At 52.7% G+C, this 22,786-nt stretch overlaps 7 protein-coding genes across 7 annotated transcripts; 3 read left to right on the top strand and 4 right to left on the bottom strand.

The window, feature by feature from the left end:
- Positions 1–243: 243 nt before the first annotated feature.
- Positions 244–1,606, top strand: J4E87_004761 (uncharacterized protein; the record flags this gene model as incomplete). The annotated part of the gene is made up of 2 exons (XM_049376379.1): positions 244–832; positions 885–1,606. 2 exons carry the CDS (start codon positions 244–246, stop codon positions 1,604–1,606), a joined length of 1,311 nt encoding a protein of 436 aa, XP_049233890.1.
- Positions 1,607–9,059: 7,453 nt separating this feature from the next.
- Positions 9,060–9,815, bottom strand: J4E87_004760 (uncharacterized protein; the record flags this gene model as incomplete). The annotated part of the gene is made up of 1 exon (XM_049376378.1): positions 9,060–9,815. The coding sequence occupies one exon, from the start codon at positions 9,813–9,815 to the stop codon at positions 9,060–9,062; it is 756 nt and encodes a 251-aa protein (XP_049233889.1).
- Positions 9,816–10,568: 753 nt separating this feature from the next.
- On the bottom strand, positions 10,569–13,827 carry J4E87_004759 (uncharacterized protein; the record flags this gene model as incomplete). Its single annotated transcript, XM_049376377.1, has 8 exons — positions 10,569–10,670; positions 10,721–12,663; positions 12,710–13,044; positions 13,091–13,380; positions 13,430–13,473; positions 13,530–13,543; positions 13,598–13,685; positions 13,737–13,827. The coding sequence occupies 8 exons, from the start codon at positions 13,825–13,827 to the stop codon at positions 10,569–10,571; spliced, it is 2,907 nt and encodes a 968-aa protein (XP_049233888.1).
- Positions 13,828–15,684: 1,857 nt separating this feature from the next.
- Positions 15,685–17,536, bottom strand: J4E87_004758 (uncharacterized protein; the record flags this gene model as incomplete). Its single annotated transcript, XM_049376376.1, is given in 2 exon segments — positions 15,685–17,511; positions 17,528–17,536. 2 exon segments carry the CDS (start codon positions 17,534–17,536, stop codon positions 15,685–15,687), a joined length of 1,836 nt encoding a protein of 611 aa, XP_049233887.1.
- A 964-nt stretch (positions 17,537–18,500) lies between these two features.
- On the top strand, positions 18,501–18,927 carry J4E87_004757 (uncharacterized protein; the record flags this gene model as incomplete). The annotated part of the gene is made up of 3 exons (XM_049376375.1): positions 18,501–18,548; positions 18,602–18,670; positions 18,760–18,927. The coding sequence occupies 3 exons, from the start codon at positions 18,501–18,503 to the stop codon at positions 18,925–18,927; spliced, it is 285 nt and encodes a 94-aa protein (XP_049233886.1).
- A 129-nt stretch (positions 18,928–19,056) lies between these two features.
- Positions 19,057–19,871, bottom strand: J4E87_004756 (uncharacterized protein; the record flags this gene model as incomplete). Its single annotated transcript, XM_049376374.1, has 3 exons — positions 19,057–19,619; positions 19,670–19,749; positions 19,816–19,871. 3 exons carry the CDS (start codon positions 19,869–19,871, stop codon positions 19,057–19,059), a joined length of 699 nt encoding a protein of 232 aa, XP_049233885.1.
- A 57-nt stretch (positions 19,872–19,928) lies between these two features.
- Positions 19,929–21,783, top strand: J4E87_004755 (uncharacterized protein; the record flags this gene model as incomplete). Its single annotated transcript, XM_049376373.1, has 3 exons — positions 19,929–19,936; positions 20,054–20,851; positions 20,904–21,783. The coding sequence occupies 3 exons, from the start codon at positions 19,929–19,931 to the stop codon at positions 21,781–21,783; spliced, it is 1,686 nt and encodes a 561-aa protein (XP_049233884.1).
- Positions 21,784–22,786: the final 1,003 nt, after the last annotated feature.

Below are 22,786 nucleotides of genomic sequence, written 5' to 3'. Positions count from 1 at the left end.
TTCAGTCTTTGACAAGCTCTCCTCACCCGACTGCTTGCTACTCACTCTCCCGTCGCAACCTCCAAGTCACCTGACTTGCCGGATCCGGTTACTCTCTAATACCTTCTCTTTCTGACTCTTCCGTCCGGGACTGTTTGCTGTTTCCACACGGACCAGGTCAACCTCCATCTTCCGGATCATCTAACATCGTCCTTGAGGCCTTCATTGGACCTACGAGGACTTCTTACCCTTCCCACTCACAATATGTACCCGACGCCCCCTGCTTCCCCAACCCAAAATGGATTCTGCGCGCCGGAAGACCGTCTAGGTCAACTTCTTGCTGGACGACTTCAATTGACCGGCATTCTTGGTGTAGGAGCTTACGGCGTGGTGTACACAGCCGTGGACATCCAGACCAACGTCCCATATGCCGTAAAGGCACTCAACAAGGTTGGTCTCGAGCCTCGCCAGAGGAAGTTCCAACAAAGAGAAATCCAGCTCCACCACCAGGCCAGCGCTCATCCCAACGTTGTGTCTCTAGTCAAGATCATGGACGCCCCTGACTGCACATACGTTGTCATTGAATACTGCCCAGAAGGTGACCTGTTCTCCAACATCACCGAGCAGGGCAAGTACGTTGGTAACGATGCCATGGCCAAGCGCGCTTTCCTCCAGGTTTTGGATGCCGTGGAATACTGCCACTCTATTGGAATCTACCACCGGGACTTGAAGCCAGAAAACGTTCTCGTCACTGACCAAGGAATGACCTGCAAACTGGCCGACTTTGGACTTGCCACAACCGACGCTGTCACCTCCGACTTTGGATGCGGCTCGACTTTCTACATGTCTCCAGGTACGTTCGAAATGATCTGACTCATCTGAAGTCACGTGCTAACTTTTTGCAGAATGTCAGACATCAGCGCCCAAGGCCTACTCATGCTACGCCTCAGCGCCCAACGATGTCTGGAGTCTGGGAGTCATGCTTGTCAACCTCACTTGCGGACGCAACCCATGGAAGCGAGCATCCTTCGAGGACAGCACTTTCCGTGCGTTCATGAAGGACCCCAAGTTTCTGAGGACCATTCTTCCCGTTTCCACAGAGCTCGACGCCATCCTCAGGCGAATGTTCGAGTTCAACCCCGCCAACAGGGCGACCATTCCTGAGATTCGCGAGATGATCCTCCGATGCTCAGCCTTCACCCAAACCAAGTCAGCTGTCTCAACGCCTCTGTCTTCTCCTCCCTTCAGCCCCGTAGACTACAGCCGGGATGCTGCCTACAACGCCTACTACCAGGCTCCCGCAGTCCCCCAGTTTGCTGCTCTTCCTGGCTCAGCCTACGCACCATCACCCTTCCAGCACTCCACTTCATCTGGAAGCTCAAACTCGGACAACGACTCGGTCTTCTCCGCTTGTTCATCGGCCTCATCCGCATCCTCAACATCTTCGTACCAACACGTTTCCTCTTCTCAGGTCCCCAAGTTTTCTTCCCGAGTACCGCAGCCTCAACAACAATACGTTTCCCAGCCACCTGCCAATACGTGGTTCCAGCCATTCATCCAGGCGGCCAACCTGGTCAAGCATGTGTCCTTCCAGCCATCGATGATGGCTCCGGTTCATGTCTACTAAGCCACCTTTGCCTCTGGACCTTTGGACCCTTTCTATTACGATATGCTTCTTCACGATGTGTTTATACAATTTTCGAAAAAGTCACGATGACACGAACAGCGATTGATTTCTCGTTCGGTGTTGGTGCGGTTTGTTTTCTTTGGCGTTTCAAAACTAGACCAGTCCGGAAGATACTCCGGTCTTGGACTTTAGAACTATCTGGTTACTACGTTTAACTCGGCGCCTTGATGGCACGGCGTTTGATTCTGGCGTGGCTATCTCAACGGTTTTCTGCCACGTATAGTAGGAGTGGGGTCAATAGGCATTTTCCCGGAGTTGTTCTTGTTGGGCATTGGATCGGTAGAGATTCATTGCCATCACGTTCGTTCGAATTTCCCATCATCAAGAGATACCAGAGCACTAGCTCAACAATGTACGGTAGCAGGTCCCAAAAAGAAGGACACAAATCTTTGCCATGAGCAAACTCAAACAAATGCAAAAACATATCATACGGTCGCTGCGACGAGAGTCGTACAGCAGACTAAACAAGCCACATCTTCGCACCTCATCACTTGACTGAATACGCTCTATTGACACTGCCCTTAGTCCATGCCTCTGTCCACGATGCTCCCACCGAATGTGCGCATCGACCACACCAACGTTGTTGACCCACTCACACAACGCATCAATCTGCAGCCACCCTGCCGCAGTTCTGCACCCAGCCCAAAACATGCATACACTTGCGCGAGCAATCCATCTCGCAACCAACCACCTGCTTAGCCACTCCACCTAGGCCCCACGGCCTGGGCATCATCCATATGCACCCGCAAAGTCTCCATCGCGATGGTCGCTGTAAGCCCACCGCCACCAGCAAATCACAGGTTCCACCAAGACCGATGTGTGCATGGCCATCTGCGTGCTGAGCGTGCAAGTGTGCAGTAGCTTGTCTTGACTCGACGGGGACTATCACGCCGGGATTGCGCCCTGCCTCCACAACCTAACTGTTAAAAGGCTAAGCCGATGTGTAAGATTGCTAGGCGCACTTCCAAGGGGAATTATGGATGGAGAAGAGCGGATACCGGATGCAGGTCGTGGCCGGTTGATGACCTGAATGCAGGATCGAGACTCATCTCTGCGCTTTCTGTCATTCCCTTAGCGCAGATCTTTGTTGGGAGACAGGCGGCCGCCTAAACGGATTCCTCAGGCCACGCGATGTACTCTAGATGGAGGTAGGCGAGGCGAAGGCTATGCTAAGCTACTCGTGGCTGAGATGGTGTAGTGTTGTTATTGACATGTTGTTGGACCTGCACGGCATCTGTCCTCCTGGATCGGATCCTACTGCCACAAGAGGCATACCACGAAATGACACGCAGGCAGCAGTAAACATGTCTCGGCCATACGAACGCCATTTCGAGGTCCTTGTCTCGCTTCGTGGCCGGTCAGCTGGCCTCCAAGGAGGGCTGATTCTCTCCAGTCAACCACCAAAGGTCCTCCAGCTTCCGTTGCCCTTGTGTCGTATCGGCTACCGATGCTCCCAAGACACATTAGCACGTCGCGTACAGTGTACATCCGCTTACACTTGCAGTGAGGCGTCACCGGAATCTCTTGACAGAACCAATCGCGACACCCAAGCAAGCATGGAAGGGCACCGTTGCAGAGATTTTGTTTTTGCGGCCGCCAATCCTTCGTCATCTGACGAGCGTGACGAGGCGATCGAAAAAGGAAAATGTCGTCGCTACCGAAGCCATTCCAGCAATCAGCAAATACGCACTCATTTCGCATAAGCACCGCGCGGGTAATGGCGTCGAGTGACGTGCAGAATGGCTGACGGAGCAGGTCTGGTGTAAGGATGACATCCTGCCAAGGCCAGCGGCTGGTGTGTGGCAACAATCATCACCCAGCCCGCGGGCGTCGTTTCCTTCTGCCGCTAGCCACACTCCAGGAAGAAATCCCTCAACCCCATCCTTTTGCATCATACGCATCCCACCCCGCGGGCCTCTCGTCAGATTTGTGCATGCGACAAGCTACCCGTTCGTTATTGACCCAGCATGCGCAAGTGTGGCGATGAAGGACCTGGGCACTCAACGTCTTACCGAAAAACCTGGTCCAGACTTATTGATGCGATGAAAGTGTCATTCCCCATTCGTCGGGTGAATTGCATGCTTCCATAGCCACCATGACTTGGTTCAGAGCTAGTCGACATTAAGCAGCAAAAACGGTCTTGGGTACCGTCTCAGGCGATAGTGAGAAGTGCCCTGGTTGCTCAACGGCATCAAAGATCTGCTATCAGCTCATATGGGGGCTATATCGACGAAACCCAGCCTGGACGACGTTGAATCTCGCTTCAGCACGGGATGACATCGTCCCTCGGCTCTTGGATATTGTGGCTGTTCGCCAATACTTGCCTGAGGCACACCTTGCAACCGTATACCGTACTTGCATCCAATTCTTTCTTTCTTCCGACACCCGTACGCACCCCAGAAGCATGCTTTTTCGTGCGCCCCGAAAGTACCTCGAACTGGCTTTTGCTAAGGCGCGATCTCGATTTCGCTTTGTGAGCATGTGACACGCCAGGTGCGGCGTAACAGATAGACGAACGGGTTCGGTAAACTGCACACCGGATACTTACTTCTGCGTAGGGATTGCCGATCTGAGGCCTCAAAGTAAGGAGCGGACCTTGCGCGCAGTAAGCTTCGTGGCTTGTTGTTTGTCGGTGTCACCGTTCCGTCTCACAACAAACTGTCGGGTCTGCCGATTGACATCCACCTTGCGGGTACCAGTCTGTGCTGTGCTGTTGGAACCTGATGTCTGGAATCTCTTCGTTCCTTTAGCTGAGCACGTCCATCACGACGTGATCGACCCTTCTTCCAGGCAGACATCTCAAAAGCATGCCTCCATGCCGATGCGGTTATCCGTGGCGCTGCACATCGATAGTACTTTGGGTGTTCATCGGGCCAGACCAGCAAAGGCGCCGCTCCAGGTCATGAACCCAAACCCTTCCATCACCAGTGCGCTTTCGTTCGTGGACACCGGAAATACATCTCCAAGTCACTGATCCCCAATATCTCCGTACTGGCGAGCACCTCCGCATATTTCCTTCTCCTCCTAGGGCGATGCCAAACTTTGTCAGTCGCACGAAGAACATGCAATGGCGCTGCATGGTTGCACGATAGCCACCCAAGTCTGCCTCATCAGCCACTTGCGAGAAACCTTCCACAACATGACCAGATCGTTGCTCAATGCTAGCACGATATCCCCACAAGTGGTACAGCATTGCGCCGCTTCTCGACATGTGTTCGCCCAGTCCAATGCTTCGGAACGCCCCTTACTGTAACGGGCTCCCTTGGACAACGCAAGTAACACAGCGATGGTCCTCATCTAGCCACCTGCAGACATCCGCCATCTACGAGTGTATCACTGCGTTTGAGTTTGCTGCATCCGCCATACGAACAATTGGACATGCCTTTACTCCCGCGTTTTCGCCCAAGACACAAGCGGCTTCCCGTACACGTACGACCGGCCCGAGAAAAGGTGTTCACAGTCACACATTCCTCACGGCAAGCTACAACAGCACACTCACACCCGGCCGTGTACACAAGAAGGACAGGCGTAAGACTGACAGCGGGTAGGCGTTCCGAAGGGCGCATATGCAACTAAGCGGTCTCCGACAGTCGCCCAGAGCGTTTCGCTGCTCAGCCTCTCCGTGCGCTGTACCAGTTCCAACGGCGTGACAGCTGAGCCTCTGTCTATGCTTTTCCCATGTTGGCGTCGTACTAACAAAGGCGAACGTTCACGATCGACCATGGTTGTCTTTTGCACACCCCCAATTAGCAAGGTTTGCCTTTAGTGTGCCATATCGCCGGCATCCCACGCGAAGCTGCATGATCAGCCCATGAGCACAGGTCATTGGGCATACGAGAAGAGCGTCCGGGATAGCCCACTGGGTGGTAGGTGCCCAGCGCTTTAGACGACGACTTGTCTTCTTTTCCTTCCACGGTTCTCTTCACGCGTCATACGCTACGATGTTCTTTCCTCTCTCCAAACCTTGCTGCGAACATGCATGAACCAGGTAGCGCGATATCCAGACTTCGGAACGCTATTATCGTCGACTTCGCCTCCTAGGCAGAACGCATATAGAACGCACGTAGGCGATGCCCGACGCTGGGATGCCCGCATGGCATGGCATAGGGAGCTAGCTACCGGTCCCGCGAGCTCGTACGAAGGAAAACGAGGATGCAGCGAGGAAACATGGATCTACGATGGGCTAGCGAGGCGGACTCATGGCTGTGGGATCTCGCAGGCATCTATCCGAGTATATTCTACGGTCGGCTTCCTGCGTCTGTAGCGGAGGAAGGAGAAGAAGAAAGGTTTGGGCGGAGATCCCGACTTGGGCAGCAAGAGCTAGAAGGTTTGTCGGTAGGGTATGACTCTTATCGTTTTACTCTACGGGCCAGGACCCGGGAGAACGAGCTCAGCCTCGTCATCGTATCGTGAGTCCGAACACGTCGACAAAGCCTACTCCAACATTCCGTCATCGTGCCCATACCAGGATCTCCTCACAGCACGGCCATGCCTCACAAAAGCAAGTCACCCACCCAAAGCCCAAAGCCCAAGCTCTTCGAAGCTCAGTTCCCTTCCTGCGTCGGCACCTTGCACTTTGCACCTTACACCCATGCGTTCTCTTCGCCCCACAAGCACCAGGCATCCAGCGGCCATGCAGCTCACGGTGCAAGTACCCGGCTCAAACCAGGCTTTTGCTGTCGAGTCTTTGGTCGCACGACGCGAGGGATGCGATGGAGGTGCTTGCAGTGCTTGCGTCGGAGAATTTATGTTGTGTTAGGGCGCTTGAGAGGTGAGGGTTGGTGTTGTGTTACCGGTGTGTGTGGGGGATAGTGGAGATGGTTCACTTGGGTTATTAATCGCATACAGCGCACGGTAGGTATAGTATATGAATGAAGGGGTTTCGCGTATGTATGCAATGAGACGATAAGAAAGATGTGGAAAGAGAAGGGTTTTTTCCAGCAGACCTCGAATGTTTGTGAGGATGGTGAGCTCACAGTCTGCATATGAAGATCTGCACCAAGTTCTGGTAAATGGCAATGACAGTTGGAACTCGATGCGATTTGCATTGAATAGACGAAACTATGCTTTGCTATATACGTGCGTTTTCTGACCTTGATAGTGCTGTTCTTCTGAGCTGGATGTGTGCGAACACGCTCGTTCTTTCCCAATCGTTAGCCCCTAAGCCCCATTCGGCCTAGTTTCTGCCAGCGGTAAACACTGAGATTCTTGCCGCAAGCTGCACCTTTCTTCATGACAGTAGACGACTTGCGCAAGCACATCGGTGTCATGTAGGGAATACAAGTATTCTATTCGCTCTAATGGTCAATTTACCCACAAACGCAGTTTACCCATGACTGCGTTAGATTAACCCGCCAGTTGTGATGGTCCACAGGCTCGCATAGCCCATAGCCTGAGCATGTTGCCCAGGTGAGGTCAGCCCAAAAGCGCTCAGCCTCCTGCGCTTACTCCGCCTTGATGCTGCAAAACGTCAGAGAACCTTAACCTTCGCTACAACACCAGACTCGCTATGATGCAGACGTTACAGATCGGTCTGCACCCCACTTCTCGGATGTAGCACAACTCGTTCAACGAAAGAGCGAACCATCAATAACTATTCTGTACTTCTGGGTCCTACGAGACGCCCGTACAAAAGTCTGCGTCGTTTCAGAAGCCTAGCCAACGTCCACACACAGCCTTGCCGCAGCGATGGAGTTGCCGCCTAAGCATGTGCGATTCATGCACACTCCACTGAATTTCAAAGACAAGGAGATACGCCTCATCAGGATCGAACCAAACTCCGACCCGTCGAGCCCTATCCAAATCACCATGAAGAACGTCGACTTTAGTGAACGAATCAATGCTTTTAGTCGTTATAGCGTGGAAGTAAATAGGCTTGGAAGTCAAGCACCTCGAGGGGCCTGCAGAGAGCGGGATGGGGCTATATATGACAAGTTCATGCAAGGAACAGTCAACTTCACCGCGTTGTCGTACACCTGGGGTCCTGAGTTACCAGCGCAGAACATACATGTTACAAGCTCCGAATGCCGAGGCTGGTTTTCCGTTCGGCAGAACCTTTACGACTTTTTGAAGATCAAACGAGACTGGCTTTCGGTTCGGCAAAACGTCGACGAGTTCCTGGAGATAGGACAAAATATTGACCCGGCTTCATTCTGGATCGATCAAATATGCATCAATCAAGGGGAAAATGACGAAAAATCCCATCAAGTCAATCAGATGGCGGATATCTACAGCGCTGCTTCCATCGTCGAGGCTTGGCTAGGTTCTGGATTCGAAGGGAGCAACGAGCTTGTGGACTTAATCATCCGCGAAAGTAACCTCGACCATCAGTCTATACACTTAGGTAGTCTCGTCCATAAGTCTCTCTCGGAACTGCTTAGTGTGAGTGAACCGGAAACGCGTGCATTGCTCCGATCATTGCGCCAATTTGTACGTCTTGCGTACTGGTCGAGACTATGGGTCACTCAAGAGATCGTACTCGGTAGGGTCGTTCATGTACGAATTGGCTCGAACTCAGTTCCATGGGACACATTCTACGAGGGCTGGCAGAAAATAAATGAAATGATGCAGGTCTGGGAGACATACAACTGGGAGGCCTGGAAGGATCTGTGTGAAACAGAGGAAAATAATGTGCTCAACTATTGCGGCATCGTATGGAAACGAATAAGGGATATCGCGAAGGGTCGAGAAAATACGGAAAAGAGCTGGGATACTGTCCAAGATTTGATTCGGGGCACGGAATGTTCGAATGTACGAGACAGAGTATTTGGTATGATGGGTATGCTCAAACCATCGCTTCGAGTATTCCCCGATTACTCGATGCATCCACAGGAAATTCTGCTTGAGATTATCAATAAGCAGTTCGCAGCAGACATGTCTGCTAAAGTCAACTCTGTGGATCCAGATGGAAACGAGCCAATGGTGTCTATCAGACACCACTGCTTTAAGACGGCAGCAGAATGGCTTCCTCAGCTCGAGGACAACGAACACAAGATCAACCCAAGGAGAATTCTCCGTCATATATTCAGCATCGTACCCATATGTTCGGAGGATTATGACTATGCAAATTGGCGAATGGAACTCACTGAACAATTGGACGAATTGCCAGAAAAGCTTAGATGGTTGTCGCTATTCGTACTACCCCAGAACCTCGAACCTGCCTATCGGATCAGAAGAACCTGGCAACTACAGTATGGAATTTGGGGTTACATAATTACCGATTGGAGCATGGGGGTAATATCGAACGATCGAAGCATGTGGTGGCGACACGCATGACCAGATGGTAATCATGATCAGGGTGAGTTCCGACGTACATTGACGCCGTTAGAGCGTTTGGAGAGAAAATTGGAATCTCTCCCCGAAGCTAAACGCCTGTTCGAAATCTTCTCAGACCTTAATCCCTCACCTTCCTCCTAATCCCCAACGTCTTCGCAAAATCCTTCTTCGCCTTCTTCGCCGGCCTAGACACCGGAAACACTACATTCAGCGACTCTTCACTCGATTTAAGATCTGGTGAACACCTCTTCGTCCCCCTAAACACAGCCCTTGCAATCTCCGCATCTTCCGCATCCTCAACTTCCCTCGGTGGCACAAGGGCAGCCACGCTACACCCCTTACCAACACCCTCTCTCCGTGCATTCGCCGCTCTAATCTCATCCAACGCATCCCCAACAGCAACCTCAACTCTCGCATCCTCAGTCTTCCGTTCCAGCATCTCCATCGTCGCTTTCTCGTCGCGTCCCTCAAGGCCCTCAGCTTCAAGCCTCTCCAAACGCTGCTCTTCGGTATTTTTGGCGCGCTCGTTATCTCTCCACGCCTCAAACCCCCTCACCGCCCCCTTCACGATTTTGTAGTCCATATTCTTCGGATCAGTCTCAATAACGATTCCCGCACCGCAGCCAGGACATTTACAATGCAGCGTAACGATCTTCACGCCGAGATACGTTTCAGGCGAGATGTACTTGGGGCTGTTGCGGAAGACTTTGCCCTTGGTGGTGTAGTGGCCACAGGAGAGGCAGCGCATGCTGCGGAAGGGGCAGGCGAAGTTTACGACGGTGCGGGTGGGGGCTGAGGATTTCTTTGAGCGCACTAGCTTTGCTGGGTCAAAGTCGGCGGGATAGTACTTCTGGATAGTCTTGCGTTCGGCCATTTTGGTGGTGTGGAGAGGAGGATGTGAGGTTGAGGAATACGCAGGTGTTTGTGGTAGTGGAAGTTGTGGGAAGATGGACCCGGGAGGTTTTCGTGGTGTGTTACGTTGTAAGAAATATAAATTACTTTGAAGACAGAAGGAGAACTTGAGTTCTTTTTTATGGGGGTAAAGAGAGCAGTGCCGTGGAATACGGTTTGGTCGAGCCATTCTTTTCGAACCAATGACTGAACTCAAGTTACATCAGCTCCACCAAGTTGGACCACACATTTAATAACTGTAGGATTTCCAGAACTGAAACATACATGATTTATCCTCAGGAATTTGTGTGCGCCACGGCAACATGGAGAGGCTCGTCTTTTCCAAGGCAACAGCAAAACACATCCTGAAGGTATTCGCGTCACTCAAGCATCATCATCGTCACCTCTCAACATCACCCACAAACATCAAAATGAAAGCCCAATTTCCACGAAACAAAAAACGCTCCAATATATATAATCATGCTACATGAGCCAGAAACAAGGGTATGCGCCATATCTCAATGTTTTCCTCCTCCTCAAGAATGAACGCTACATATGCAGTCCAGCCCAACCATCAAACATACTTCTTTCGCTCTCTCTCAACAGCCCAGAGTTTCCCAGACAAAAACATTAGTATATGAACAAAAGGTTCCAGGTGTGTACACATCATGAGGGTGATGGTGTAAGAATAGTGGTGGTGTTGGTAGAGAGGTGGGAAGGCAAGGAACCCAGTGGTTTAAGCCATGCCCTCAATACCCTGCGAGAGGCGGTCTTGCATAGCCTTGACGAGGACAGGCGGAACCGACTCATCAGTCGCACGAATCGTGATCCGGTACATCTATCATTTGTTAGCTTTCTCTTCTCCCATTCCAACACACACCAACATACCTGTGTCTCAAAGTTCGGCTCCAGCCTCAGCAAGCAACCAAACTTGCCCTCACTCGAATGTAACACCGTCGCACCCACGATGTTCTTGCCATTAGGATCCACACCAGTCACAATACCCCACTTGAAGCCCTTGACCACCTTTTGCACGAAATCAGAGTCCATCGTTCTGTTCTTGTTGACCAGACCGAAGATGCTTTGGTGCTCACGCGGAGCACCACCAATTTGCTTCCAGCGCTTGAAGAAGTCTTCTGCGCTGAGTTCGGCGCCTTCCATGTACTTGTGTAGGAGAACGGGGAGTTGGAGGGTCAGACCTTGTAGCGCTCCGGCGAGATATGATATACGAATGGTCGGTGGGTCGATGAAGACGTTCTTGCATTCGAACATGATGGTTTGCTGCGTTTGGCCTTCGGGCGCGATGGAGGTGTCGGGTAGCCCCTTGATGTCCGTCTTCAAGGTTTCCGATGACCGGTTGTCGAGTGTCGTGGTGAAAGATCCCATGGAGAACTGTGACTTGTTCGTGAAGTAGAAGATGAGAGCGCCCAGCTGCCCGCGGTACTCTGTTCGCAGACCGATCTGTATTTGCTGGTCTTCGTAGAGCACGCCTTCCGACCGTAATAGGAGACGAGTGTATCCAACCTCCCAATCCGGACTGAGATGCGCTGCGCTTGCGAGATTTGGTGCTTTGGAAGCCTTGCTCAGATCCATGTTGAGATCCAGACCCTCCAGATCGCTTGATATCGCTGCAACACCATTGGCGCCATTTGCTGCGCCGGTCTTGGCGTCCTTTGGTACGGGTTCGGTGAAGCTTCTCTTGACACCCGCAGACGTATTCTGCCTGGCAAGACCGAATTCTTTGAGGTCCGCATTTGCATCCTTGCCACCGACCACCCACGTTCGCTTGTCGCTGGTAGTGGCATGCTTCTGGTGTAACCGCGAGAGCAGCGCTGACGTTCGTTCTGGGTAAGGAGGCATCTCGTCGCATACGGTGCGAAGTAGGTCGTCCGTTGGCATGGTGGCGAGTGTGAGGTATTCGCATGCTCTTTGCTGGAGTTCGGAGTCGAGCGAGTGGCTGTAGGCGCGGAAAGCTTGAAGAAGCTGGGGCTTGATCTCGGGAAACAAGTTCACGTACTTGACGTAACACGACAAGAGTATCGCCCGTGTCGTTGACGAGCAACCTCGCATCTTTGCGCTCAACGCCATGAACTGCTCGATTGGGCTGCATCCTTTGCTGTCCGCGATCAAGTGGCCGAACTCTCCGAGCAGGTATCCACCAATCTTTACAAGCGTCTCATGGCAGTCTGACTTGATGTACTGCAGAATCGTTTGCGCAGCGTACACTTGCAGCTCCTCGTTGTTCGTCGTGATTTGGATGACTCGCTGCCAGACTTCATCGCTAACGTGGTCTCCAGCCATGGCGATCAGCCGTAGTGATATGTCCACGTACCACTGAACATCAGTAGCGTACTTCTCGGTAAGAATCGCAATCTTGAGTACCATCTCTTCCCGTATCGCGTAGTCGGCAGATTGTAGGTATCGTAGGAGTTCGTTCACGATCGCTTGCGCATTCGTTGGATCGCACATGCTGTAGAGCAAGTCCAGACCTTGTCTTCGTACACTGATATCCCTGTCTCTTAAAGATCCGATGATGATTGCCTGGTGCTTCTTGATGGGGTCGAGGTTCTCTGATCGAGCTGCCAGATGCGTCATGGCCTCCAGTCCTAGATACCGTACGTTGGTTTCCCGGGACGCGATGAATTTACCCAGCCGTTGTGATATTTGAACCATGAGGTCTTGCTCTGTGTCGAGGTGTATTACGAGATTGATCGCTTCGAAGAGGACGGCATTTTGCGCGTTGTTCTGCTGTACGTTCTTGGGCATTTCGAGGGCTGAGTCCATGATCTTTTGGAGCGCTTCGCGAATCAGCTTTCGGATATGTGAGTCCTCTGTTTTTGTTAGCGCGAGTCGATAATAGCTGGGGAGGACACAAACCGGGAGGTGGGTAGTACTGCAGCAACTTGAGCAGCTTGACAAGTATCCATGGGCATGGCACCTTGTAGTAGAAGTAGCCTTCGGCACACTCGTTGTCCACTACTATCCGCTTCAGCCTATTCGCTGCCTTGATATAGCTTCCCTTGTACTGCTCGGTGTTGTCCTGGACGAGTGCGGTGACCAACGAGGTCACGGAAAGCGCCACGCCCATGTCGGGGTCGTCCATGAGGGATATTATCCGTTCCGCCCATTCGTGCTGTACGATCGCAGGGTGTTTCCGGTATAATCGCAGGAGTGTAAGGGCGGCCTTCTTCTTCACGAATGCCTTGGAAGCCCTATTCAACGTCAGCTTGGCCACGAAACCCATCTCATGCCACTCACGGTGATATCAGAAGCCTGTGAACCTCGGCGCTTAGTGCCTCTCCCAGCTCCTTTCCACCAACGTTCGCAATCGCATGCAGCGCCAGGCAGTTGTTGAGCTCATTGTGGTCCAGCAGGTCCTTCCTGATGCTGTTAACGACCAGGTGTAGCAGTTCGTGCTCCTCGTGTAGGAATAGGGTAACGGCGAGGTATCCGATCTGCTTTTCCGAGTATTTGGTCGCGGAGATGAGGTTGACCGCTTCGAGATGTCCGAAATCGACGTTCCATCCGAGGATGTATATGTAGAGGAGCTGCGGGAGTCAGCAATAGGGCGGGAGAGTCGGTGAGTGGCGTGTGTACCTTGCAGACGTATTTCTTCTTCTGGTAGCCATTCAGGCCAGCATCTGGGGGGAGTTCTGTCAGAGCAGGTCATGTGGAAGGTGTATCCAAGGAGAAGTACCTCTGAACTTTTGCCTGCGGTAATGTTAGCCTTCCGGACATGCTTAGAACTCGGCAGCGTGTACCCACCGTATGTTGGCCAATTCCTTGTTGATGCGCTTCTCTTCGAGTTCTCTCGCGCGAGCATTCCTCAGGTCAGCGATGAATGAGACCAGTCCTGTCCGCGTGTGAGCTTCGGTCCGTTGTTCGTGGGCATGCCGTCATGTACCTCGCATCGTGGGCACGTTGCCCGACTGCTCCCGGCTGAAGAGGCCTCCACCAGCCCTCGCTGCCATCTTGGAAGTGACCGAGGCCGCCATGCTGGTGGTAGTAGACGACGTGGTGGGTGGGCGGTTCCCACCTGGTAAGTAGCCCGACAATGCGGCGGCGGTAGTGGTGGTGCGCTATGGAATGGTGCGGTACGGGCCTCGAGGCAGGGTTTATGCCGGCGTGCGCGCTGCGGAGCGGAGGTCGATAGTTCGCGAAAGGGGCGCCTGTCAGCGCTTTCTAGACGCTGGCTGCAGGCTTATGGCGCAATCGAGAGCAGGACATGGAATTGGAACAAGCAAGGAAGACGCACAACACCCCGGCAAGCTATCTAGTTGTTTCTCTGCATGCACGACTGACGGGGGAATAAGTGGATGTTCTACACATGGATGCCAAGCAAACAGGGTCTAGCGTGTAGCTCCTGCCCGTGCGAGTCAAAGTAGGAGCAAGACATCGCGATTTTGACCCTTACGGCAAGTGCAGGCCCATGCATTCAATTTTAGACAGTACTGAACAGGGCACTTTCCAGCAAAGCCGCGATAGCCTTAGAGTTTACTGTATACACACCTCCGACCGTGCCGCTCTCCCCCGAGCTCCGCAAGCTATCGATGAGATACCACCGCAACACGATCAGGAACATAGAGACCGAGAAAGCAGCGGCGACGTCCACTGTACTACACACGTTTCCCATGAACGCGAAAGTCTCCAGCATGTCCCCGAAGACATTGTGCGATGAATAGAGTGGACAAGGACAAGAGTAGAGAGGAACGCACGCGTCCGCAACACGACGCGTCAACGCGCCGATCACGAACCCAAGACACCACAGGATAAGTTTGAACTTTCAAATCATCATTTACTGATATCAGGTATACCCTCGATCCTTCGACCGTCCCATGTAAACGCCAAAAACACCCTCTCATGCTACACGCCACCGCACACCCACATACGCCTCAAACCCTCATACCACAGTCGTCCCTCTACTTGCTAGTAGTAAAGTCGGTCTCGAGGCTGCTCGATCCGTTGTTGTCCGCGCGACCGCAGTTGCACGCATCCTCTGTCCGCTTTCCGCATGCGCATGCTGAGGAGTCGGTGGGGAGCTTGTTCTCGGTGGCGGCTTTGTCGCAGGCTATTCAAACGTCAGTATACATGCATGGGATATAAGGTGGATGGGTGGTAGGCGGTAGGCGGTGGATTTTGGGTATACGGACTAGGGAGAGAGGGCATAAGGTGAAGGAAAGAAGGGAGCGACATACTGCATTGAAGAGCAGGCTGCTTTCCACACGAGCACTTTGCCTCTTGAGCGCATACGCAGGTGCCGTTGTTACGTCCGCAGCAGACCATCTTGGATGTTGGAGTTGGTTGGTTGGTTGGTTGGTAGGTTTGAATATATAGTTGTTGTTGATTTGGTTGATCGAGTGGGAGATCGAGAAGTAGTTTGCGTAAATAGATTTGAACTGTAGATACCCTTCAATACGTCGACAGACAGCCCTTCTTTATACCCAGCTCTCTTCTAAGTACTATGTCATGGACCCTGGATTGCTAGCGCGTGAATCCACGTGAGTGGCTCGTCTGGCCAATCAGAGTGCTCTTGATTACGCTGATGGTGCGGAGTGAGGCTCAGGACTCGCAGGCGCCACCGTGCTGATTATTCACTGCTTTTCGCTTCCCTTCCATTTGTTGGAGATCGTTTGAGGGTTATCTGATTGATATGTACGGTGGTTTTCAAGTGGCGCGAGGTGGTGTTAGGTGAGTCTCGCTCGGAACAGGCAGTTTAGATGTAGTGGCGACCACAACCATTCGATCACATCACATCAACAGCAATACCAGTTATAGTTGTCATAAGTGGAGAGTGCATTATTAAGAAGAAGTAGAGTAGATAATAAAAACATAAGGCATAACCATCATCGCAATCATTGCGGCGCCGTATTGGTCCGCTTCATGCCTTTACCCTTTAACCGTTCCCTCGCCGGCGATTCCTTGATCATTGTCTTCGGAGACACCTCTTCAATCTCGCCAATAACCTCCCGAACCCTCACAGGAGTCCGTGGCCGCTCATCTGAATTGGTCTCACTAGCAAGCGTAGACCCCCTCGCCCTCCCCGGCGACATGCCAGGCGCATCCGTAGTAGCCCTGCGAGCCAACTCTCTGACTCTCCCCGGCGAGGCGCCTCCAGGGCTACCCAGTGTGCTGACGTCGCCTGAAGAGCGACGCCCTTGGTGCTTAGACAGAGACTGTCTAATGCGAGAGTATTGCGTCCATTTGGTCAGTCTGGAAGTCCTTAGTACTTCCCCGACGGCTTCTTGGAGTTCTCTTACCGCATTGTTCTGCAGCGCCTGGAGCAGCACAATCGCGTTCTGGTGATCTCGGCTAGCTGTTGATGGGGATTGCTGCGCGAGACCTGCTTCTGTTGCGTTGGCGTGCTCTTTGATTGTTTCGAGGAGGCCGCTGTCCTCTTTTATCTCTTCGGCAATGGCTGCAGCGCCCTCAAGTGTTTGGGCGAGTAGGCCTAGGCCGAGTAGTCCTTCGGAACGAGCCTCGGGGTAGAAGCGTTGCCGCACAAGCTGGGCGATCGGTTTGGCTATCTGGGGTACTTGTAAGATCTGTATTTGCACTGCTTCAACGTCCTTTTCGGCGTTTGGTCGTCCAAGGTACCGTAGCATGGCGACGATGGTGCGGCCAAGCTCGATCATTGGGTTCTTCATCGTAGTGCTTGGTAATGGTGCGGACGGAGCGAGGGCTTGCTCGACAATATGGGAGAAGATTACGGTGTCGGCTGAGATGTCCGGGTCGATGGCTTCTGTGTCAGGGCCAACAGTCTCGTACATGACCTTTTCGATATTGTAGAAGTTGCCAGTGACGAGCTTGCACAGCATAGCTGCCGCCTCGCCTCGAACCGAAGGATCGTCCAGTACGAGCATGCGACAACACGCTTCCATGAGTCCGGCATCTGCAAGCAAAGCCCTGTTAGCCTCTGGAAACGTAAGGTGCCGCATGAAACCAGCTGCAGCATAAAGAAGGGCAGGCTTAGTGCTCTTCTTGAGAATCACAATCAATCGAACGTGAAGTTCCATGATCTTGACCATGTCTATGCAAACCTCATCAGACATGGCCAGATTTCCGACCATGACACAAGCGCATATTGTAGATGGGTATGCGCTCTCCCAAGGTGCGCGCAGCTTTGCTTCCAGCCTCTCGATAACAGGACTTCTGACGTTGAAGCTTCGTGCAAAGACATCTGTTGCTGAAGCAGCAGATAGCAGCCCAATGAGTTGAGCCATCAGAAGAACCTGCGCCTCGTCTGATGTGGTGGTATCTGCGTTTTTGCTTGTCGCGAGTTCCTGGAAGACGGCTTCGATGTCCTCTGGCTCCAATCGGGCCTCAAACTCCAGCATCAGGGTGACAAGGTCGTCGAGAAGTTTCGGTGTTGCTATCCTTTGCTGGAACTCTGGGTCTTGGAGGTAATGTACCAGGATGGCCACGTACTCCAGATGATGGTCTTCATCGTATTGCAGTGCCACGTTCAGCAGACTCTTGAATGTCTCCAGCGAAACCTCGTCTTTGAACTGGGCGTCGCTCAGGTTGCTTGTGGTCCAGCTCAGCAGGTCCGTAGCGTAATCCAGGGCTGCTTCCGGGATTCTGTCTAGTACTAGGAAGGTGCATATTGTGGCATCCAGTCTGAGGGCAGCCGCTGCAGCTTTGCCGGGTTCTATCTGCATGAGCTGCATGTCTGGAGGATCCTGTGGCATTGCTCACCAAAATCATTACAAAGATTGAAAAGTACGGCCAAAGTGGTCAAGCGTAGTTCTGGCGAGGGAAGGCAGCCAGCGATGGCTCCGAGCTCTCTCACGGCGAGCTCTCTGTTGGTATCTTGACTCCAGTCAGACTGTTTGCGTCGTACGAGGGTCTCTTCAGGTTACAGTACCATTGTCAGCAACCGAGTTGCCGATGACTCTCAGGTATTGCTTTGCTACGGGATCTTCATGGCGAACGGTACACAAGCCACGAAGAGCATAAGCAAGGATGCCGCTGTCGCGGAACGGGGCCTGCCATCTTTCTATACAGTGTCAGCAGGGTTGGCTTTGAACAGAGGCATAACATACTCCGACCGCCAACAGCCGTCCCAAACAGCTGCAAGGTCTTCTCTATGGCCTCATTGTCCCCACTTGCTGCAAACGCATCGAGCTTATGCACGTAACCTGTGAGGACAGCGGTCTGGCCTGCAGGGTTGGCTTGGAGTAGGCGCTCTAAAGACGCTATATAGTCGCCAAGCTCCTCATTGGATAATGGCATATCGCAAAAGTGTGAAGATGAAGAAACGCAGTCGCTCAAAGTCGTGGCAAAGCTCAAGTGTGCATAGTGGCGGTAGAGATTGCGCAAGGATGAAACGGCTACTCGCAGTCGTCCGGAGCCGCCGTACAGGTGATGGCTACTAGTCGGATTGGTTTCAGGAGAACTCCAGAAAAAGTGCAATCAATAGTTCAGCCACTTGTTTTTTGCAGATGCGGAAAGAAACGGGGTGAGTTCCTGCGGCAGCGTCGACCCACCGCGCGGTTGGCCTTGCCTTTGGCCGGTTCCGTTGGACCCCTGGACACAGATCCCTTGGCAGCAATTGAGCGATCTGGCACCGAACATTCACCACCACAGACGTCGAACATCACGCCCTCACCCGCACTTCTTCCGACCACCGACCCTCGTTTAACCCGTTTACAACAACCAATTCGCCAACATGACGCGCGCCACGCAGACCATCAGCATTGGCATGCTCCTCACCTCCGTATGCAGCCCCTTACCTCTACATATACAAGATTGGATGCTAACATGTGACAGATCTACCTCTCACTGTTCCTCCAAGTCGTCCCGCTGCCTCAGAAGATCCAAGAGGAGATTGTCCCTTTCGTAAGTCTTAGCTTTACCTGAACGCGCAGCCCCACTACCTTCACCATCTCCATTGTTATTGTACTGGGCTGCCGCTAACCAAACCATAGCTACCCTTCTGGGCCCTCATCTCTTTCGGCGCATACCTTCTCTTCAAGCTCGGCTGGGGAGTCTTCACCTTCAACGACGTACCGGACGCGCACAAGGAGCTCATGCAGCAAATAGCGGAGGCGCGGAAAGACCTTCAGGCAAAGGGCGTGGATGTCGGCGAAGATTAGACGAGACGGAAGCTTGGGGTGCAGCATAATTGGTGTTATTTTGGGGCATAGGATGGAAAATCGCAAGATATGTAATGGATGGGTATTTGAATGGCAAGATGACTGTATGGGTATTGCCGAATTCGAAGCTCACGCTGCTGCAGCGGCTTCAGCCTTCTTCTGCGCCTGCTTCAACTTCTTCTCCGTCCTCATAAACTCCCGAATGCCCACGGGTATATCGTCAAACAACTTGTCTTTCTCCGCATCATCGAAACCAGTGTCCCAATTCGTTTCACTGCCACCGCCATCATCGTCCATACTCGTTGCAACATGACTCGGTGATGTGTCTCCTGCCACCATGCTGCCTGTTCCCTTTCCTTCTTGCCGTTGTGCCTGCATTGCCGCTCTTGCTTGGGCGCTCTTCTCCGCCCACTCTTCCATCTCATCTCGATACATGTCCCATACACAGTTCACGCATCCAGACATACAGCAGTTGTCTGGTTCTTCGGGTCGCGGAGGGACCAGTACGCCGGCAACGTTCTGGGACGATTTCATGATTTCCTGTTTACGTTCTTCCAAGGCCGTGGTAGACCCGAAGATGATACGGGCTTTTGCAAATGTCTCTTCCTTCTGCGTCTTCGGTGGCTCTTTTGGCGGCTCGGGCGTTGTGTGGGATAGTGGCTGTACTTCCGACAGCGGTTTCTTCAGCATGTCTGGATCTCGTTAGTTCGAGTACCGCTGGCGATGTGGGTGAGGGTCCAACCTGCATAGAAGCCGGTGATAGGCCTGGCTTGTTCGCCTTCTGGTGCAACATAGCCTTTGTAGCGACGCTGTATCCGATTGCTATTTTGAAGTCCTATTCGCCTTGCCTCGATCGAAGCACGCGACCTGCGCCATGTCTTCAAGCACGAAGCGCAGAGCTCCTGGCGCAGTGCCAGTTGCCCGGAGTATGCGATGCGTTCCATTGGCCCCGAAACAATTGGGAAGAGATGATGCAGTCACACAAATCGCTTCGTTATGACATGTCGAAGTTAGCCACTCTTCTCGGTTGCCAATTCGCAGCTGATTGAAAGTAACGATTGACGGTTCGACGTCATTTTGCGCCGCCTTTCCGAGCGTCGGCAAAAGCTGCAGCGAACGCCGACAGGGCAACAACACGCGCCGACGCGTCGCATTCACTGTTATCGTCGCATACCCCACCAGCCCATCTTTCCCAACCCGGACATATTACTACCACAAAAGCGCCCCAAATACGCGCCGAAGTTGAGGATCTTGCGAAAGCCTCATATGCGAACATCATGAACGAACCACCCGCGAAGCGGAGGAGGACCAGCTCGCCCGCCGAACAAGCGTCAAGTCCGCTGAGGAAACCTCCGCGACGACCGTCTTTCGCGTCGCCTACCAAAGCCAGTCTTGCGCGCAACTATCCGAATCTTCTCTCCGCATCTCCGAAGCGCAACCCAAACCGACCTGTAGCAGCCAGAAATGGCTCCACAGGAAGGGAAGAGACCGAAGTGGAACTACCTAGCGAGAGCGACCTGCCAGAACTCCCAGGGACACCATCACAGAACATCCGCGCAACATCAAAGCAGCCGCGCCGAACGATGATATTCTCCTCGCCAAGCAAGCGACCTTCGCGCGTCAGAGATCCCATCAAGCAACCCCCACCGAGTTCGAGAGCGCCAGCGGTACAATCAGACGATTTCACAGGGACGGTAGAAGATGGCCCAGTGGAAGACATAACCGAAGAGATAACTCAAGAAGTGGTACAGAAGAGGCAGACTCCAGATCCAGAAATTGAGAGAAGGAAACAGGAAAAGGCGCGTCTACAACGTGAAGTAGAAGAGTTGGAGTCTCAGGTGTCAAGATGCATCGAAGAAGTCGTGAAGGAGCAGCGTCGCGGTCCAGAGGATACTCTGCGGTCTCCAGAGCGCGACAGTCTCAAGTGAGTCTAAAAGCCTCCCATGATTGCCAAACTGTGACTGACAAAATACCAGCAAGTTCATATCGGATATCAGCGGCACCGAAACAGAGTTGGAGAAGCCAGCACCAGTATCAAGTCTGCTCTGTTCGTTCCTACCATTCGCCGCCCTCTCCGTTCCTCCACCACGGCCGAAACAAGAGGAAAAGCCCGTCCCATCACATCGCCCAGTCGAACTCGCGGATCCCTTGCCATGCCTCCAAATGTTCACATCACTCAACTTCTCCACACAACTCAGCCTGCCCCGCGGCAAGATATCCCCAACCTCACGGCGGGTCCACCAGCAGCATACCATCGACATCGCCGGTCCACAAAAGCTGCTCACAGCCCAGGTTTCGATCACCATTGACGCATTAGCGAGTGAGATAATCGAAATGCAACTTCTACGAATCTCGCCGTGGGCTGAACGTGAACTGGGCACTTTTATTCGCGCGAGAGCGCAGGAAAGAGATCTGGGTAATGCGTCTTGGGCTATGGACTCGTACTGGGAGATTGCGAAGAAGCGGGCACAACACTGGCACAAGTGCGAGACTGCGTTTGCGCATCTACTCGTAGGCCGGACTTCAGAAGACACCGAGAATGCCCAGTCACGGCACCAAAGCAAGCCCACGAACACTATCACACGGAAGGACTTGAGTAGGAATCTGGGTCGTGATACTCTGGTCTTGCAAGACAAACACGTCCTCCTGAAGCTCAGCTGGCACATCAGCTTTGATTGGACGGGCGAAGCGGAGTCGGACGTCAGCGTCGAGGCTGCCTTTCCGCAAGTATGGTCCGAGACAGACGATGGTGGTGCGGCGTTTAAGAAGATACCCCAAACTTTTGCTTCTCTTGTTCGTACTAGGGGCGCTTTCCAGGCTACGAATGTCATTGTAGCTCTATTGTTTTCTCAGTAGAATGCATTGTTTCGATGAGGCCTGAAGGTGTTCGCCATGTTCTACGTTGATGTACTGAAAATGTGAGTGTAATGTATCCGTCAGGGTGTGTTATGGTTGACATGGCTCGAACAACACCGTCCTTTGTCTTCATCAACTGCAGTCGAAATGTGGGTAATACATGAGCGTCACTATATTGTCGCTGGCAGCAAGTCGAGTTGATGTAACTCGGTTCTTACCATTGGGTGGAAATTCGTCGCTCGCCCATGGTGTAACACCACCACTAGTGCCTAAAGCATCGATGGTACCTGAGAAAGCACGGCTATGCATGAGTCACATCATCACGAACTTTATGCATGTTAGACCCGGATTCCAAACCGTGCACGAAGCCTACTCGCGTCACAACCCTACAGCAGACAATACTCTCCGCACATCGTCATAACCCACAAGATACATAATACCAGCACACCGGCCACCGTCTACACAACGCACTGACATCAACCATGCGCGTAACAACAGTTTCCCACCCATCCACCTCTTCCAGCTCAACGACGCCAGCCCCCAAACCAGTCTTCTTCTGGCAACCCCGCGACGGCAACGGCTACCTCTGCCAATGGTACTGGTCCAAGTTCACCCTCGATGCCGAAATCTACGTCACAACCGAAATGTGGATGATGGTGCACAAAGCACGTTGTTTCAACGACGAAAACATTGCGAAAGAAATGCTCGAGACTACCGATCCGAAGACGCATAAAGAGCTAGGACGGATGGTTAGCGGGTTTGATGAGAAGGTTTGGGATGAGCGTATGTACTTCCTGTTGTTCGATATGATATTAGAAGGAGGGCGATGCTGACTGGGCGACAGGAAAACTGGAGATTGTGACTCAAGGGAATTATCACAAGTTTACGATTAGCGAGGATGCGGAGAATCTGAGAGGCATGTTGTTGGCTACTGGAGAGAGGGAGTTGGTGGAGGCGAGTCCGCATGATAGAATTTGGGGCGTGGGGTTTGCGGAGAAGGATG

Source organism: Alternaria ethzedia, assembly GCF_023757985.1.
Source record: "Alternaria ethzedia strain BMP 0044 chromosome Unknown scaffold_9, whole genome shotgun sequence".
NCBI lineage: Eukaryota > Fungi > Ascomycota > Dothideomycetes > Pleosporales > Pleosporaceae > Alternaria > Alternaria ethzedia.
This window is presented reverse-complemented; position numbering and strand designations above follow the sequence as displayed.